At 38.4% G+C, this 17,173-nt stretch overlaps 1 protein-coding gene across 1 annotated transcript in view; it reads right to left on the reverse strand.

Annotated features, from left to right (window-relative positions):
- Positions 1-17,173, reverse strand: part of LOC103030382 (plexin-A2) — a 104,996-nt gene that overhangs the window by 29,211 nt on the left and 58,612 nt on the right. The window contains exons 5-13 of the mRNA XM_049471686.1: positions 14,964-15,064; positions 8,767-8,890; positions 8,246-8,399; positions 8,060-8,156; positions 6,963-7,077; positions 6,207-6,407; positions 4,391-4,487; positions 3,662-3,852; positions 438-589 (exon numbers count right to left, since the gene is read on the reverse strand). Of these exons, the coding sequence (XP_049327643.1) occupies positions 438-589; positions 3,662-3,852; positions 4,391-4,487; positions 6,207-6,407; positions 6,963-7,077; positions 8,060-8,156; positions 8,246-8,399; positions 8,767-8,890; positions 14,964-15,064 (1,232 nt within the window). The remainder of the gene's footprint in view (positions 1-437; positions 590-3,661; positions 3,853-4,390; positions 4,488-6,206; positions 6,408-6,962; positions 7,078-8,059; positions 8,157-8,245; positions 8,400-8,766; positions 8,891-14,963; positions 15,065-17,173) is intronic.

Below are 17,173 nucleotides of genomic sequence, written 5' to 3' on the forward strand. Positions count from 1 at the left end.
AAAAAAGTGCGCAACAGTCTTGTTTTTTAGACTTAAGGCAATTAAATCAAATACGTCATGTTGCAATGTTTTGATTCTTGACTCAAGAAGTAGATACACAGTGCTGTCTCTGTGTCTGTGTTCACGCTTTGAATCCCAGAAAAACGCTCTTATTTACCTTTTAAAAAGACATTTAAATGCCTGATTAAAGGGCCGATTACTGTTGTTTTGCTGTTTTCCTCGGGTTCTGAGTGCTCGGCGCAGACTCAGCTATATATCGTACTCAGATATATCGTCAAAAAATAAAATTTGCTATGATTTTTTTTCAGTGTCTTGTAGCCCTACTCTTAACCCGGTCCATTTCTATCTAATAGAGAAATTAAGCTGCTAGAGAACCGTATGAGGATTTGCCAACTCAAAGTAAAGTTTAAAGTAAATAATGCATCAGTTCTTCTTACTGCTCAGCGGTGATGTATCCTTCAGACTGAGCTGAACACGGTACTCCTGCTACCTCCACCCGGCCCTGCAGCTCCGACAGGGTCATGCCCAGGTTCACACCACGAATGGTCACCAACGTACCACCCTCTGGAGGTCCAGTTAGAGGAGTCACCTACAGAGAGAGAGAGAAAGAGAGGGGGGGGGGGGTTAGATAAACATCATTTAAAGCCTAAAAAAAAGCATCAGAATCAGAAAAATCATTTTAAAGTCTGGACCATTGTATACTGTACATTTAGTCCGGTTAATTGTGCTAGTTTTGGTTTCCTGTCATTATCACCTAAGTGAGCTGCATCTCCCTAATTGACACTAATTCATTTGCCTTTTCTAGGTGGTGTGTCGAATTCTGCTTCCCTGCCAAAACTGGACTCCCAGTTTCTCTAATTTTGCTATTTATAGGTATATGTTTCAGTAAAATTAACATTGTTTTATTATTCTATAAACTACAGACAACATTTCTCCCAAAATCCAAATAAACATATCATAATTTAGAGCATTTATTTGCAGAAAATAAGAAATGACTGAAATAAAAAAAAAAGATGCAGAGCTTTCAGACCTCAAATAATGCAAAGAAAACAAGTTCATATTCATAAAGTTTTAAGAGTTCAGAAATCAATATTTGGTGGAATAACCCTGTTTTTTAAGCACAATTGTATGCATCCTGGAATGTTCTTCTCCACCAGTTTTACACACTGCTTTTGGTGCAAAAATTCAAGCAGTTCAGTTTGGTTTGATGGCTTGTGATCATCCATCTTCATCTTGATTATATTCCAGAGGTTTTTAATTTGGCAAAATCAAAGAAATCGTTTGGTCTGAAAGTCTGAACCATCTAGGAAAGAGCTGTGAAAATATCCTCAGATAAATGTAGAAGGTTCACAAAGTTGCTGTTTGGTACTACAGTTCAGAGTCTTACTGGGATTTACATTTCAATTATTTTTAAAGTCAGTGTTCTGGAGGAGCTGACTGTAAGGACACGGGCTGTAAAGGGAACAGAGGAATCTGCTCAGAAAGCCTGCTTCTCTTCTCCAGTCAGCAGCTCTGGTCACTGTGAGGAGCTGAATCATACAAACCCACTCCTCACTTCAAAGCCTCACACTGCTTTGATCTGTAGCAGCTCGCCAGCACCGGCTCGCATTCCCACTCTCAGACCCAGCCCAACACTGAGCCCAACACAACCAAACAGCTTAAATTCACCAAAACACAACCAAACACAGCTTAAATTCACCAAAACACAGCTTAAATTCACCAAAACACAACCAAACACAGCTTAAATTCACCAAAACACAACCAAACACATCTTAAATTCACCAAAACACAACCAAACACAGCTTAAATTACCCAAAACACAACCAAACACAGGTTAAATTAACCAAAACACAACCAAACACAGGTTAAATTAACCAAAACACAACCAAACACAGCTTAAATTTACCAAAACATGACCAAACACAGCTTAAATTCACCAAAACACAACCAAACACAGCTTAAATTCACCAAAACACAACCAAACACAGCTTAAATTCACCAAAACACAACCAAACACAGCTTAAATTCACCAAAACACAACCAAACACAGCTTAAATTCCCCAAACACAACCAAACACAGCTTAAATTCACCAAAACACGACCAAACACAGCTTAAATTCACCAAAGCACAACCATACACAGCTTAAATTAACCAAACACAGCTTAAATTTAACAAAACACAGCTTAAATTCACCAAAACACAACCAAACAGCATTAATTAACCAAAACAGAACCGAACACAGCTTAAATTAACCAAAACACAACCAAACACAGCTTAAATTTACCTTAAAACAACCAAGCTCTTTTTATTTACCATAAAATAACCGATATCTGTCCAAATTCACCATAAAACCCCAAAACAGCCCAAACGAATCACAACACAGCCAAACTCAGGCAAATTCACTATAAAACAACCAAATTCATCATCACACATCCAAACACAGACTAAATTAACCATAAGACAAAAACACCCGAAAACAGCGCAAATTCACTACAACAAAAAACAGCCTAAATTCACCAAATTTGTTGTTTAGATAAAAGGTTTGTAATCTGGGCTGTTTTTGTGATCAAACTAAAACCAACACAGTCCAGACACCACAACTACAACCAAACACAACACGAACTCCACAAATACAATCAAAACACTAACTAAACACAACAAACTATAGAGAAAAAGAAACCAGTAACAACAAAAACATCATAATCCCTAAGTATAAGTACAATTTTTATTACTAGACATAAATACTGTAGTGTATATCTATTTTTATACACACTAAGCAACTAACAGCACACCTGATTCTACACATGCATTTGCTTGGATGCTTCGGCCTGAACATTTTTATATCGTAGCTCGTACTGAGGATGTACTGTATGTACATTTTACATTTCAGCTAAAGGTTCATTACTTATTCACAACACACGTGAGGTAATTAAACCATAATGATCATAAAGTATTCATGGGACCTGACAGAGCAACAAAAGCTGTGATTGCATCAACTGCATTTACTGAGATTGAAATCTTAACAGTCTAGGTTCAGTGTTTGTTAGCAACATTAGCCTTAGCATTAGCATTTCTCACTGTAGCATGTGGGTTACGGACACATACAGATACATGCGGGTGGGATACACACGCATAAGTATCGCCAGTATCGACTGTGTGTGTGTGTGTGTGTGTGTGCAATAGCGCTCCTAGCTGCCACTCTATTTATGACGCACAATTTCTCTAATGGGCTTCAACTGACTTAGCAGCGAAAAAGATGTGTAGAAAGAGGCTTATGTGGAACAATCAGACTTAAAGTCTCTTATATAAACACTTATGTAGCTTAATAGCCCACAAACACAAACACACACACACACACACACATTCAAACACCTGCTACAGAATGTAGATTATGTAAACGTATTAAACAGAACACAAGCTGGAGTTTAAGATATATCACACACATACATTTACACACACACACACACACACACAACTACACAAACACAAGCGTGGGGCTTATGTGGGATTACGCTGCAAAAATAAAAATGTATACAGGGAAGGAGGGATATATGAACATAACTAGAGAAAGAAGGAGAAAATAAACCAGAATTTTCTAAATTACTAAAATTAATATCTGGTATTATAATATGCAATATGCAGTAAGGTCTGTGGACTGACCTCTGTGATTCGTGGGTGTGTGCACTTGCTGTTGTGTCCGGAGGGCTCCAGCCAGCGCCCGGCGAGCGAGGGGCAGTGTTTCCGCAGAGTGCAGCGGCTCTCTCCGGCACACCAACCGCAACCAAACCGTCGGTCAGCCTTCAGACACATCCCACAGCTCTCCCTCTGAGCACTGCACTTATACAGCTGCACTGTGGGGCACAGGGGGAGTGGTCTCAATAATCATAATCATCATCATCATCATTATTATAATTTGCAGCTAACGTCTGATTATATCCCCTAAAAAACTAAATCTGGGTTCCTAATGTTTACCTACAGGTGAGAGGTAAACGAAGTATCACAATAAAACATGGCTCCACCCTCTCTTCTAGTCTGAGCAACTTGGCTCAGCTAAAGCTATTGTATATCAATCAGGGTAAAGCTAAAAGACAGGGGGTCCCTATTAGAGCTGCACAGTATTTCATTTCAGCATCGTCACTGCAATGTGTGTAATTCTTCCTTGGGTTGGAATTTCACTGTTGGCCATATTATCAGAAACACTTTCCATATAAAACAAAAACAAGCCAACAGCTATATAAATAAAATATTATTATTATTATTATTATTAATATTATTATATTGTAGCTGTGTTACTAAAAGAGACTCTTTAACTCTCGCATTTTCTTTCTCACAGAGTACCGTGCACACACTGTGTGTGTAGTGTGTGTATGTGGTGAATGATTGTGTTACCTTTAATTCTCTCTGGATTGTCGATGATGAAATTGCTGTTCCACACGATGGACAGATCCACAGCCAGCTCACTGAGCTTTAACCCCTCATACACGTACTGCGCACACACACACACACACACACACACACACCGATTATTAAGTTGCTGTCATCTCTATATGAGGTGTGTGTGTGTGTGAGAGAGTGAGAGTGAGAGTGAGAGAGAGAGAGAGAGAGAGAGATGTGCCATTTTGAGAGTGCAAAGCAAAAGCGACTATCCTGACAGACCACAACACACATAAAACATTACATACAGTTTATATAATATACAATAAATACAATGTATATGATAAAAATATTTAAGAAATACCCTTAAAATTTTAATTTAATAAACATGACATTTTTCAGAACATTTTTGACACAATTAAATTTTTACTTTAACTACAATACCAGTCAAACGTTTAGACACACCTTCTAATTTAACATTTTTATTTATTTTTTTTCCCAACATAGTAAATTAGTAGTAAAGTAATCCAGACTATGAAGGAACACATAAGGAATCAGGTAGTAACTTAAAAATGTGAAACAAACCAAAATACTCTGTGAAGAAGCATTTAGATGCTCTTATCAGGGAACTTGTGGTTTCTGAGGTTGGTAACTGATGAATTTATCCTGATGAGTGCCAGTTTCATCATAACGTTTTTAATGCTCTTTGCAACTGCACTTAAGGAAATGTTCAAAGTTCTTAAAATGTTTCATATTGACTGACTTTCATTTTTTCTTAAAGTATTTTTTTCTTAAAGTATTTTTTAAATGTGTTAATGGTGCAGGACCAGCATATTTATCTGATGTGCTCCAGCAGTATGAGCCGAGCAGAACTCTCAGATCATCAGGAACTGCTCAGTTAGAGCCGCCTAAAGTAAAAACTAAACACGGAGAGGCAGCGTTTAGCTACTACGCTGCTCTTTAATGGAACCAGTTAACAGAGAGCATTAGAAGAGCTCCAACTCTAAACATGTTTAAATCCAGACTGAAAACCTACATGTTTGATCAGGCCTTTAGCTCAGCTTAAAACACTGTAGCTCCGCCCACTTTTATTCTGTAACGGCACTTTTATATTATGTTTTATTCATGCTTTATTCTTATTAATTCCTTGTTGTTCTTTTACATGTTTTTTAATTTAATTCTCTTTGTTTTAATCATGTTTTAATCAATCATGCTTTATTCTTATTTTAGGTTTTATTTCCATTTTTACTGTTAATCTTTTACATGTTTTTTTATTTTTATTTTTTATTTGATTTCTCTGTGTATTTTCTAATTTGTAAAGCACTTTGAATGACCGTTGTGTATGAAAGGTGCTATATAAATAAACTTGCCTTGCCTTGCCTTTATTTAGTTGAGTAGTTGTTGCTTCTCATAATCTGGATTAGAACATTACTCAAATATTCACTATTCACTGTATACCTGTAACTCTACCTCTTCACTACTTTACTTTAACTGATGCTCTCAAACACTTTATTAAGAGACAAGAAATTCAAGTAATTAACTCTTGATGAGTTCAGCACAGTTGTTAACTGAAAGCCTGAATTCCAGGTGACTCTACCTCATAAAACTGACTGAGAATGTGCAAAGTTGTTATCTAAGCAAGATGTAAAATAAAAAAACATATTCTGGTTTGTTTAACTTTTTTGTTTGATACATACATAAAAATGTTTTTCTTCATAGTTTAAATGACTTTAGTATTAATCTAAAATGCAGAACATTTTAAAATAGTGAAAAAACAGTGAATTTAAGGTGTGTCCTGCTATATATATATATGTGTGTGTGTGTTTCTTACAGAGCTGTTCTGGCACTGTACGCTGGTGCTGTTGAAGCGCAGGGCCGTTACTCTGTGGCTGACCCCCTGGATGTGCAGGACACACTCGTAGCCCCTCTGTCCCGACTGCGGCTGCGGGAGGTTCCGGGCCCTCAGCGTGATGGGTCTGATCTCCCCCGCCGGGATCACTATCTCCCCCCCTCGCTCCAGTTGAGGACAGAACTGAACACAGAGAGACACCAATCCTCAGATCTGACCTTCAAAACCTGATTACCTTCATCAATAAAGCCACGGTGTGAAAGGCATAAACATTTGCATTATGTTGTGCATCTTAGCTTCTGAACAGCAGAGTTGATGCAAGTTTGTTTCACCAAGCCAGTGACATGTATTTATTTATAAACTCCTCAGCGCTGTGTTCACTCACTTACATAAAGCCTGTATTATGTTTTTTTATAAACTAAACACACATTAGACCCCACAGAGCTGTCATTATGTTATTAAGGTACATTAATGTTAATCTCATTGATTTGTCATGAGATATATTAACCTTCTCTCAGCTCCACCGCTAACGTGTCCTCGGCTGACACGATGCAGCATTAAACGTGCTTTTGTGGGAGGCAAGAGTGAATACACGCTGTCTAGCCTAAAACGCTCCGTTATTATTGCCCTTTTTCCTCATAAGTTGTCGCTCTTTTCCCTTGCTGCTTTAAAATACCCTCTTCTCAACTAAAACCTCCAACGCCTCCTCCTTCTTCCTGTGCGCGTGTGTGTGTGTACCTCCGACGCGTTGACATGTCCCTCCTGGAAGGAGCAGCTGGTCGGGTCGTGTGTGCAGGTGTTTCTATATTTACACCAGTGGCAGCGGAAAGCACTGCTTACACACGATAAACACCTGTAAACACAATATAAACACCTGTAAATTCAACAAAGCCACCTGTAAACATAAAATAAACACTAGAAAACAATTTAAACACCATACATGTCATATAAACACCTGTAATTATAATATTAACACCTGTAATCAAAAAATAGACACTAAAAAACAATTGAAACAACTTAAACGTAATATAAATTTCTGTAAATATAATATTAACACTTGTAATCATAAAATAGACACTAAAAAAACACAATTAAAACACTGTAAATGTAATATCAACACCTGTAAATATAATATTAACACCTGTAATCATAAAATAGACACTAAAAAATAATTAAAACACCTTAAACATAATATAAATACCTGTAAATATAATATTAACACCTGTAACTATAAAATAGACACTAAAAAACAATTGAAACACCTTAAATGTAATACTAACACCTGTAATCATAAAATAGACACTAAAAAACAATTGAAACACCTTAAATGTAATAGAAATACCTGTAAATATAATATTAACACCTGTAACTATAAAATAGACACTAAAAAACAATTGAAACACCTTTAATGTAATAGAAATACCTGTAAATATAATATTAACACCTGTAACTATAAAATAGACACTAAAAAACAATTGAAACACCTTTAATGTAATAGAAATACCTGTAAATATAATATTAACACCTGTAACTATAAAATAGACACTAAAAACAATTGAAACACCTTAAACGTAATAGAAATACCTGTAAATTTAATATTAACACCTGTAATCATAAAATAGGCACTAAAAAAACACATTTTAAACAACTTAAAAATATTATAAATACCTGAAAATGTAATATTAACACCTCTAATCATAAAATAGACACTAAATTAAACACCTAAATACAGAACAAACACCTTTAAACACATAATAAACACATGTAAATGCAAAGTCTAAACTGTGCCCTGTCTGAAGAGATGTGACGTAGAGTTGAGAAGCCCAGCTACTCACATGCTGTGCATACTGCAGTTGTAGAATTTGACCTCAGTGCTGGCCACCATCTGACCCGTCTCTTTAGAAATCACCTTCAACTCCACACCTGACCAGTCTGAGAGACACAGAGAGAGAGTTATAGAGAACAGAGTCTGTAGAGTTACTGCTTAGTAAATATTCTGTCACTGATCTCACTGATCTCACCTTGATCTGCAGGTATGACCGGGATTTCTCTGGCGGTCGGAGAGAGGCACATGACCCTGTTCTCGTTCACGTGACCTTCGACCTCGGCAAGGTTCCCAAATGAGCAGCTGATCCCAGCAGAGAGATCAGGAACGTTACTGACCTCCAGCAGCAGCTACAACATAACAGCACACAGATCAAAACCACGTCCTGATCAATAACTCAAACTGATCAAACGTCACACTGAACAATAATCACATTAATCAATATTAAACATCTAAACAATCAATATATCATTACAATGAACTTTAGATCCTGATCAATATCTCACCCTAATTCACACCCATTCTAATGAATAGTAAACTCTGATTAATATCCTATAATAACGCAAACCTAATTAATACCTCAACCTAAACAATAAGAAATTCTGAAATCAATGTTAATTCTAAAAAATATCTTACCTTATCCAGATCTACATCACCCCAATCAATACCAAATTATAATCAATACCTTCTCCCAATAAATACCAATATCAGACTCACCGGTACGCTGTGTTCGGACATGGCGATGCTGTCCGGGTGGGCGGTGACTTTAACACATCGCTCAATCTCATCAGCGAATCGAAACAGCTCATCTGATCGCTCACACCTGTCCCGCCTCATACACCTGAAAGAGAACAACAGAAAGCAGTTTAGCCCCGCCCATTCAGCCTACAGCAGTTTATAGCCCCACCCATTCAGCCTACAGCAGTTTATAGCCCCACCCAATTAAATTTTGTATTAGACTGTATTAGACTTTTTTTTTAGTATGAGATATGTAAGTGTGCATGTGTGTGTGTGTGTGCATGAGATGGAAGGCAGCAAACGACTTCAAAAAAATGCGAACTGACAAAATGTCAACAACCATCTTTTGAGTGACACTCGAGCGCTGACTGTCAAAGAGGTTTCAAGGTGACACACACACACACTGACACACACACACACACCTCTCTATTGCTTCTCTTCTCTAAACTTTACACTCCACGCACGAGCCTATGGCAGCTGGTGTTCAGCATGACATGGTTTAAACACAAACACACACACACACACACACACACACTCTGAGCTCTGAGAGTAATTCGCACATCTCCACTATAATTGCCCAACAAAGGCAACAAAATCAAAGCTCAGCCACAAGTGTGGTTACTATGGTTACCACCCATACAACCAGCCCCTTCAGACACAACACACACACCACTCCCTGCGATTACTATGGATAGGGGTGGATGATGTTTCAGGTGTAGCTAAATTGTATGCATTAAAACACGTTACTGAAAACACACAAACGCTAACGTCATGTTAAATAAACGTTTAAAACAATGGAAAAAACATTGGGAACAAAAACTGGAGAAGCATTTAAGAAATATTGGAGCTCATGGTTTCACAAAAAATGCAGAAATAGAGAAGAAACATTGGAGACATGAGACTTTTTTTGCAGAGTATACAACCTGCACTTCACATACATTCACAAGGAAGCTAATTTTAACTTCTCAGATTACATAAACCTGTATATAACAGCAAATAGCTAGGTACACATGACCCTTGACTCATATCAGTACACTTTGTCTATTACTCTACAAAAATATATGTATATATGCTTAAAAACATGACTAAATTTTTCCACCTGTATGTGCAAAACACACATCATTACACATATAATATATGTACATTAATCCATTCCATTACACAGTTACGTGTCACCAATTTGTGTGGAGTTCCTTATATTGTATGTAACACAAGTACAGTTATTTGCCCACAGTATGAAAATTTATTAAAACTGAATGCGAACAAGAATACTATTTAACCAAAAACCCATAACTGTTACTAGATTATTTAACTGGCGTATCTATTAACAGCGGTTAGCAGGGGCTCTTGCTTTACTTACTGGTGCCAAACAGGCTCTTTATTAGAAAATACAATAATTTAGACTGTAAGAAAGCATTAGCTTACCTCACAACGACTTAATATATATTTTATATACACAAATATTTCATTAACATATTTATTTATGCAGCTATACTTGATACTGAGCTAAGTAAGCTAATGATATATAGATAAAAGTACTGAGCTGGGTTAGCTAATGCTAAGCTAATGCTAGCGGGACGGTAACAGAACTGAGCTAGGTTAGCTAATGCTAAGCTAATGCTAGCGGGAGGGTAACAGAACTGAGCTGGGTTAGCTAATGCTAAGCTAATGCTAGCGGGAGGCTAATAGCACACAAGGCGCGCGGGAACTGAGCAAGCTAATGCTAACATGAGAGGAATAGTACACTATAGCGCGGGCCAGGCCTGTAGCTAATGCTAACCGCCGCTGAGCGTCCGTCAACACACGAGGCCAAAGCGGCTCATATTACACACAATTCAGCCTTCATAAGCGCACACACACTCCCCAACCTTTATTACAGTAAATATTTTTTACCTGGATAACAGGATACACAGAAGACACGATAATTAGACTGTCAGTTTGAGCTCTCAGATTCACCTGAAAACAATTTCCCGTTGCCCACCTAAGCTACTGTCTAGCGCCCGCCCCCCCAATACAGCTCCCCCTACAGGCCTGGAGGCATCACATTAAATATATTACAGCTTAAAAATTATGATTTTACTAAATTAAAAATCTCTGGAATATAATCAAGAGGAAGATGGATGATCACAAGCCATCAAACCAAACTGAACTGCTTAAATTTTTACACCAGGAGTAAAGCAGCATAAAGTTATCCAAAAGCAGTGTGTAAGACTGGTGGAGGAGAACACGATGCCAAGATAAATAAAAACTGTAATTAAAATCCAGGGTTATTATCCGTAGTTTATAGAATAAAACAACAATAGAAATGTTACTCAAACATATACATAGTAAAAATAGTATAAATAGTAAAACTGATATATACACATAAATATATATATATATATATATATATATATATATATATATATATATATATATATATATATATATATATATATATATATATAAAAATAATTAATTTAGTGTGCCCAGACATTCAGGGCATCACACATGCAAGATAAATATTGTTGAAAGAAAGTACTGAAGAAGTATTGAAAAAAAGGTTGGAGATATATAGAAAGATTATACTGCGGAAACTCTGAAAAGGGTTAGAGGAATATTGGAGAAACAGAGAAACATTGGAGAAATGTAGAAATGGTGGAAATTTTTGGGAGTTTCACTGATAAAACTTTGGAAAAACACTAGAGTTGTGCTGCAATCTGCTCCCAGCTCCATTCAAGAATGTCGGAGAAAGTCTGAATAAATGTCAGAGAAGACTCTGGAAATATTTGGGCAATGATAAAGAAACACAGGAGAACAAAGAAATGTGAAATACTCGAGAAACATTGTAGAACACTGGCAATGCTGGAGTAATGTTGGAGAAATTTTAGAGAAATTTTAGAGAAATAATGGAGAACACTCTGATAATGCTGGAGAAATGTTGGAGAAACACAGGAGAACAAAGAAATACTGAAATGTTGGAGAAGATTCTGGTAATGCTGGAGAAAGGATGAAGGAGTGCTGAAGAAACAGTGGAGCAGTGGTGTTTTCTGCTCTTTGCTGCCGGAGGGCTCTGAAGTGCTTTTGAAGGCTCTGTGTTTGGAGCTCTGCTGCTCCTCCAGGAGGCCTTTTTGTTTAATTAAGTGTCTCGTTTGTGTTCGGCTAAGCAGAGATGATGCCTCTTCCTGAAATGCAGGAAGTCTGGAAGTGAACAAATGTACTTTTTTATCTACAAATCATCTGGGCAAGAGGAGCCGAGGGAGAACATGGATTCGGAAAGTGAAAAAAAGGGAAATTTGCTGAATCAAGACTGAATAACTGGTGTTAATGAACACGGATCTGTGGAACATCATCTCATCAAAATTAAAAAACCTACTTTTGCTGATGGAGAGTGATCAGACCTGACACTGGGGAGGGGTAATAGAAAAGTGTTGCAGAAAGCTTGGAGAAACTGTTGAGCTATGCTGTGAAGTATGGTTTGAGCTTCACTTATGTTGACTTTTTCTTTTACACCTGTAGTTGGTTTCTCTGATCTGAATCAGTTCACTAAGTGTGAATACTGTTTTCATCATATCAACACCTGGTTTGGTGACCTACTGGTAAATGTGGTAAATCAGGTGAGCTGCTGACGGAACTGAACATAATAATATACACATGCTGGCTGAGGAGCATCAAGGAGAAATCTGGAATCTCTACACTTTGCTCTACAGCTTCACTAACATACTTACGGTAGTTAAAAATGAGAATTCCTTGTTACATTTAACTTTTTGTATGTATGTTTATTTGCATCTGTTTCAGGTAAAAACACACATATTGCTGCTTTGGTGCCTAAAACTTTTGCACAGTACTGTACATGTTGGAGAAAAGCTGAAGTATTGGATAAACCATGCAGAACACAACAAATGTTGGAGAAATGTTGGAGGAATGTTGGAGGAATGTTGGAGAAACACTTGAACTATGCTATATTCTGATCCTGGCTTCACACATACTGTATTTTTTGCACTATAAGTTGCACCGCATTATAAAACACAATGTTTTAATTTTTTTTTTAATTAAGTCATTTTTAAGTGCGCCTTATAGTTCGAAAAATATGGTACATGTTGGAGAAACACTGGAGAAAAAGTACTAGATAAAACAGTGCAGAATACTGAAAATGTTGGAAAAATGCTGAAGAAGTACTGAATAAACAGAAATGTTGGAGAAACACTTGAGCTATTCTGGATTCAGCTCCTGGCTATATGCATGAATCTTAAAGAAACACAGAAGAAATACAGGAGAAACACTGGATAAAGAGTGGAAAACAAAGGGTAAGGTGTAAGGTCAGATATGCATCACACACTTATCACACACACACACACACCAAACTCTGGAGAAAGGAACATGAAGCTGTGGGTTTTTAGCCTGAGGGGAAGCGCTGATCCTCAGCAGTGGAGTGGAGATTTTGGTTTTCAGACATTTGCATTATTGAAGAAAGTGAAGATGAAGAAGCAGCGTTTGATCCCAAAAACGTGGACAGGAATTCTGATGAGAGAAAGCGTTACTCGCGATGCTTCAGCCGACACATCTGATCAATAGATCCTCCTCTCAGACTTTCTGCTGAGAATCAACATCTCTGACTTCATACCTAAAGCTACAGAGAACCTCGTCCTCAAGGTTCTTTAAATAATCCTTTCAGACCTGAATAAAAATCAAATATATTGTCTTGATTTTTTTTGTTTATTGCAGTGAAATTATTTGTTTAATATTGTTATTGTGTATATTTTTTATTCTGTATTACTTTTGTATAACTTGAATAGGTGAGGCTATAAACTGCTGTAGGCTGAATGGGTGGAGCTATAAACTGCTGTAGGCTGAATAGGTGGAGCTATAAACTTTTGTAGGCTGAATGGGTGGGGCTATAAACTGCTGTAGGCTGAATGGGTGGGGCTATAAACTGCTGTAGGCTGAATGGGTGGAGTTATAAACTGATGTAGGCTGAATGGGTGGGGCTATAAACTGCTGTAGGCTGAATGGGTGGAGTTATAAACTGCTGTAGGCTGAATGGGTGGGGCTATAAACTGCTGTAGGCTGAATGGGTGGGGCTGTAAACTGCTGTAGGCTGAATGGGTGGGGCTATAAACTGCTGTAGACTGAATGGGTGGGGCTATAAACTGCTGTAGGCTGAATGGGTGGAGCTATAAACTGCTGTAGACTGAATGGGTGGGGCTATAAACTGCTGTAGGCTGAATAGGTGGAGCTATAAACTTTTGTAGGCTGAATGGGTGGGGCTATAAACTGCTGTAGGCTGAATGGGTGGGGCTATAAACTGCTGTAGACTGAATGGGTGGGGCTATAAACTGCTGTAGGCTGAATAGGTGGAGCTATAAACTTTTGTAGGCTGAATGGGTGGGGCTATAAACTGCTGTAGGCTGAATGGGTGGGGCTATAAACTGCTGTAGGCTGAATGGGTGGAGTTATAAACTGTTGTAGGCTGAATAGGTGGAGTTATAAACTGCTGTAGGCTGAATGGGTGGGGCTATAAACTGCTGTAGGCTGAATGGGTGGAGTTATAAACTTTTGTAGGCTGAATGGGTGGGGCTATAAACTGCTGTAGACTGAATGGGTGGGTCTATAAACTGATGTAGGCTGAATGGGTGGAGTTATAAACTGCTGTAGGCTGAATGGGTGGGGCTATAAACTGCTGTAGGCTGAATGGGTGGGGCTGTAAACTGCTGTAGGCTGAATGGGTGGGGCTATAAACTGCTGTAGACTGAATGGGTGGGGCTATAAACTGCTGTAGGCTGAATGGGTGGAGCTATAAACTGCTGTAGACTGAATAGGCAGCAGAAGAATAAAGTCTGCAGTTTTGTCTCCAAATAAAAATGGTGTATCTGAATCTAATTTAATCCTATAGAATCCAGGGCTGAAGTGCTCCACTGAAGGAAATGTGGATCTGCAGAACGGCGAGTTCTCAAACCTCGATTCACAGAAATATTGATTGTTTAGTGCGAAACAATGAACATGTGCAGCAGCAGTATGAAGGAAAATAAGCACAATACGCTTTAGATCCTCTCACACTGAGAGATCTATAAAACTCATTTAGAGCACAATCAATGAGCACTGTCCTATTTACGCTTTGTGTTTGTGTGTGTTTGTGAGTGTGTTGTGTGTGTGTTTGTGTGTGTGTGTGTGTGTGTCAGTGTTTGTGTGAGACTCACTTGTTGTGGAGAACACACCAGCCGCAGTGAGGGTCTCCTGAGCTCAAACACTCCACACACCTGCTGTACTGCTCACAGTACTCCACCGGCACCTGGGTCACCTACAACACACACACATGAACACACACACACACACACACACACACACAGAAAGAAAAATATGCATGAATACAAAATGTTTCTCCCAAATTCCAAATAAAAATATTGTCATTTAGAGTATTTATTTGCAAGAAATGAGAAATGTCTGAAATAACAAAAAAAAGATGCAGAGCTTTCAGACCTCAAATAATGCAAATAAAACAAGTTTATATTCATAAAGTTTTAAGAGTTAAGAAATTGAAAAAGTTCAATATTTGGTGGAATAACCCTGTTTTTTTAATTACAGTTTTCATGCATCTTGGCATCATGTTCTCCTTCACCAGTCTTACACACTGCTTTTGGATAATGTTATGGCTTTACTCCTGGTGCACAAATTCAAGCAGATCAGCTTGGTTTGATGGCTTGTGATATATATGATGTATGGGTTTAGAGGTGGGGCAGGAGGAAGAGCTCATAGTTGTGAGAAGTACACAAACACATCATCCTCACCCATAGCACAGTTGAACCTGAGAGGGCGCAAGCAGAGGCGGAAATGACCACAGTAAAAGTAAGGTAATGTTAATAATTTTTTTAAGCAGGACTGGTATGTTTTATTACTTAAAAAAACACATTTCAGCTATTAATTAAAACAATATGGTTTAAGGTTTAGTGGTTATTTAAGAACTGCTACTTTAAAGTCCTGAAAATGTAGGAAAACAAATCACCCAGCACACACCGGTACAGATAATGAAGAAGCTCACTCTAATCAGTGTTTTAGGCTTGTTTCTAATCACAATGCTAATGGCATCTACTGAGGATGTGCACCACGATCAATACAGCGATCAATAACACAGTGTGTTCTATCTGAGCGCACGCAGACGGCTCATTCAAAGAGCAACGCAGGTAATCGAGGTGAGTGACCTCTCACTCAAACACTAAACACCATCCTACCTCCATACTCACTACATAAACAGTGCATACTAATGAACACTACAGCAGAGTGCACAGTGATACACACTTTCTCAGAGTGCACACTAACACTAGACACTATAGCAGAGTGCACAGTGATATATACACTTTCTCAGAGTGCACACTAACACTAGAAACTACAGCAGAGTGCACACTAACACTAGACACTATAGCAGAGTGCACAGTGATACACACTTTCTCAGAGTGCACACTAACACTAGACACTATAGCAGAGTACACAGTGATATATACACTTTCTCAGAGTGCACACTAACACTAGAAACTACAGCAGAGTGCACACTAACACTAGACACTACAGCAGAGTGCACACTAACACTAGACACTATAGCAGAGTGCACAGTGATACACACTTTCTCAGAGTGCACACTAACATTAGACACTATAGCAGAGTGCACAGTGATACACACTTTCTCAGAGTGCACACTAACACTAGACACTACAGCAGAGTGCACAGTGATACACACTTTCACAGAGTGCACACAAGCACTACACACTACAGCAGAGTGCACACTAACACCAGACACTACAGCAGAGTGCACACTAACACTAGACACTACAGCAGAGTGCACACTAACACTAGACAATACAGCAGAGTGCACACTAACACTAGACAATACAGCAGAGTGTACAGTGCACACTAACACTAGACAATACAGCAGAGTGCACACTAACACCAGACACTACAGCAGAGTGCACACTAACACTAGACACTACAGCAGAGTGCACACTAACACTAGACACTACAGCAGAGTGCACACTAACACTAGACACTACAGCAGAGTGCACACTAACACTAGACACTACAGCAGAGTGCACACTAACACTAGACACTACAGCAGAGTGCACACTAACACCAGACACTACAGCAGAGTGCACACTAACACTAGACACTACAGCAGAGTGCACACTAACACTAGACACTACAGCAGAGTGCACACTAACACTAGACACTATAGCAGAGTGCACACTAACACTAGACACTACAGCAGAGTGCACACTAACACTAGACACTACAGCAGAGTGCACACTAACACTAGACACTATAGCAGAGTGCACACTAACACTAGACACTACAGCAGAGTGCACACTAACACTAGACACTATAGCAGAGTGCACACTAACACTAGACACTACAGCAGAGT

The sequence above is a fragment of the Astyanax mexicanus genome, chromosome 24, assembly GCF_023375975.1.
Source record: "Astyanax mexicanus isolate ESR-SI-001 chromosome 24, AstMex3_surface, whole genome shotgun sequence".
In the NCBI taxonomy this organism is placed as follows: Eukaryota; Metazoa; Chordata; class Actinopteri; order Characiformes; family Acestrorhamphidae; genus Astyanax; species Astyanax mexicanus.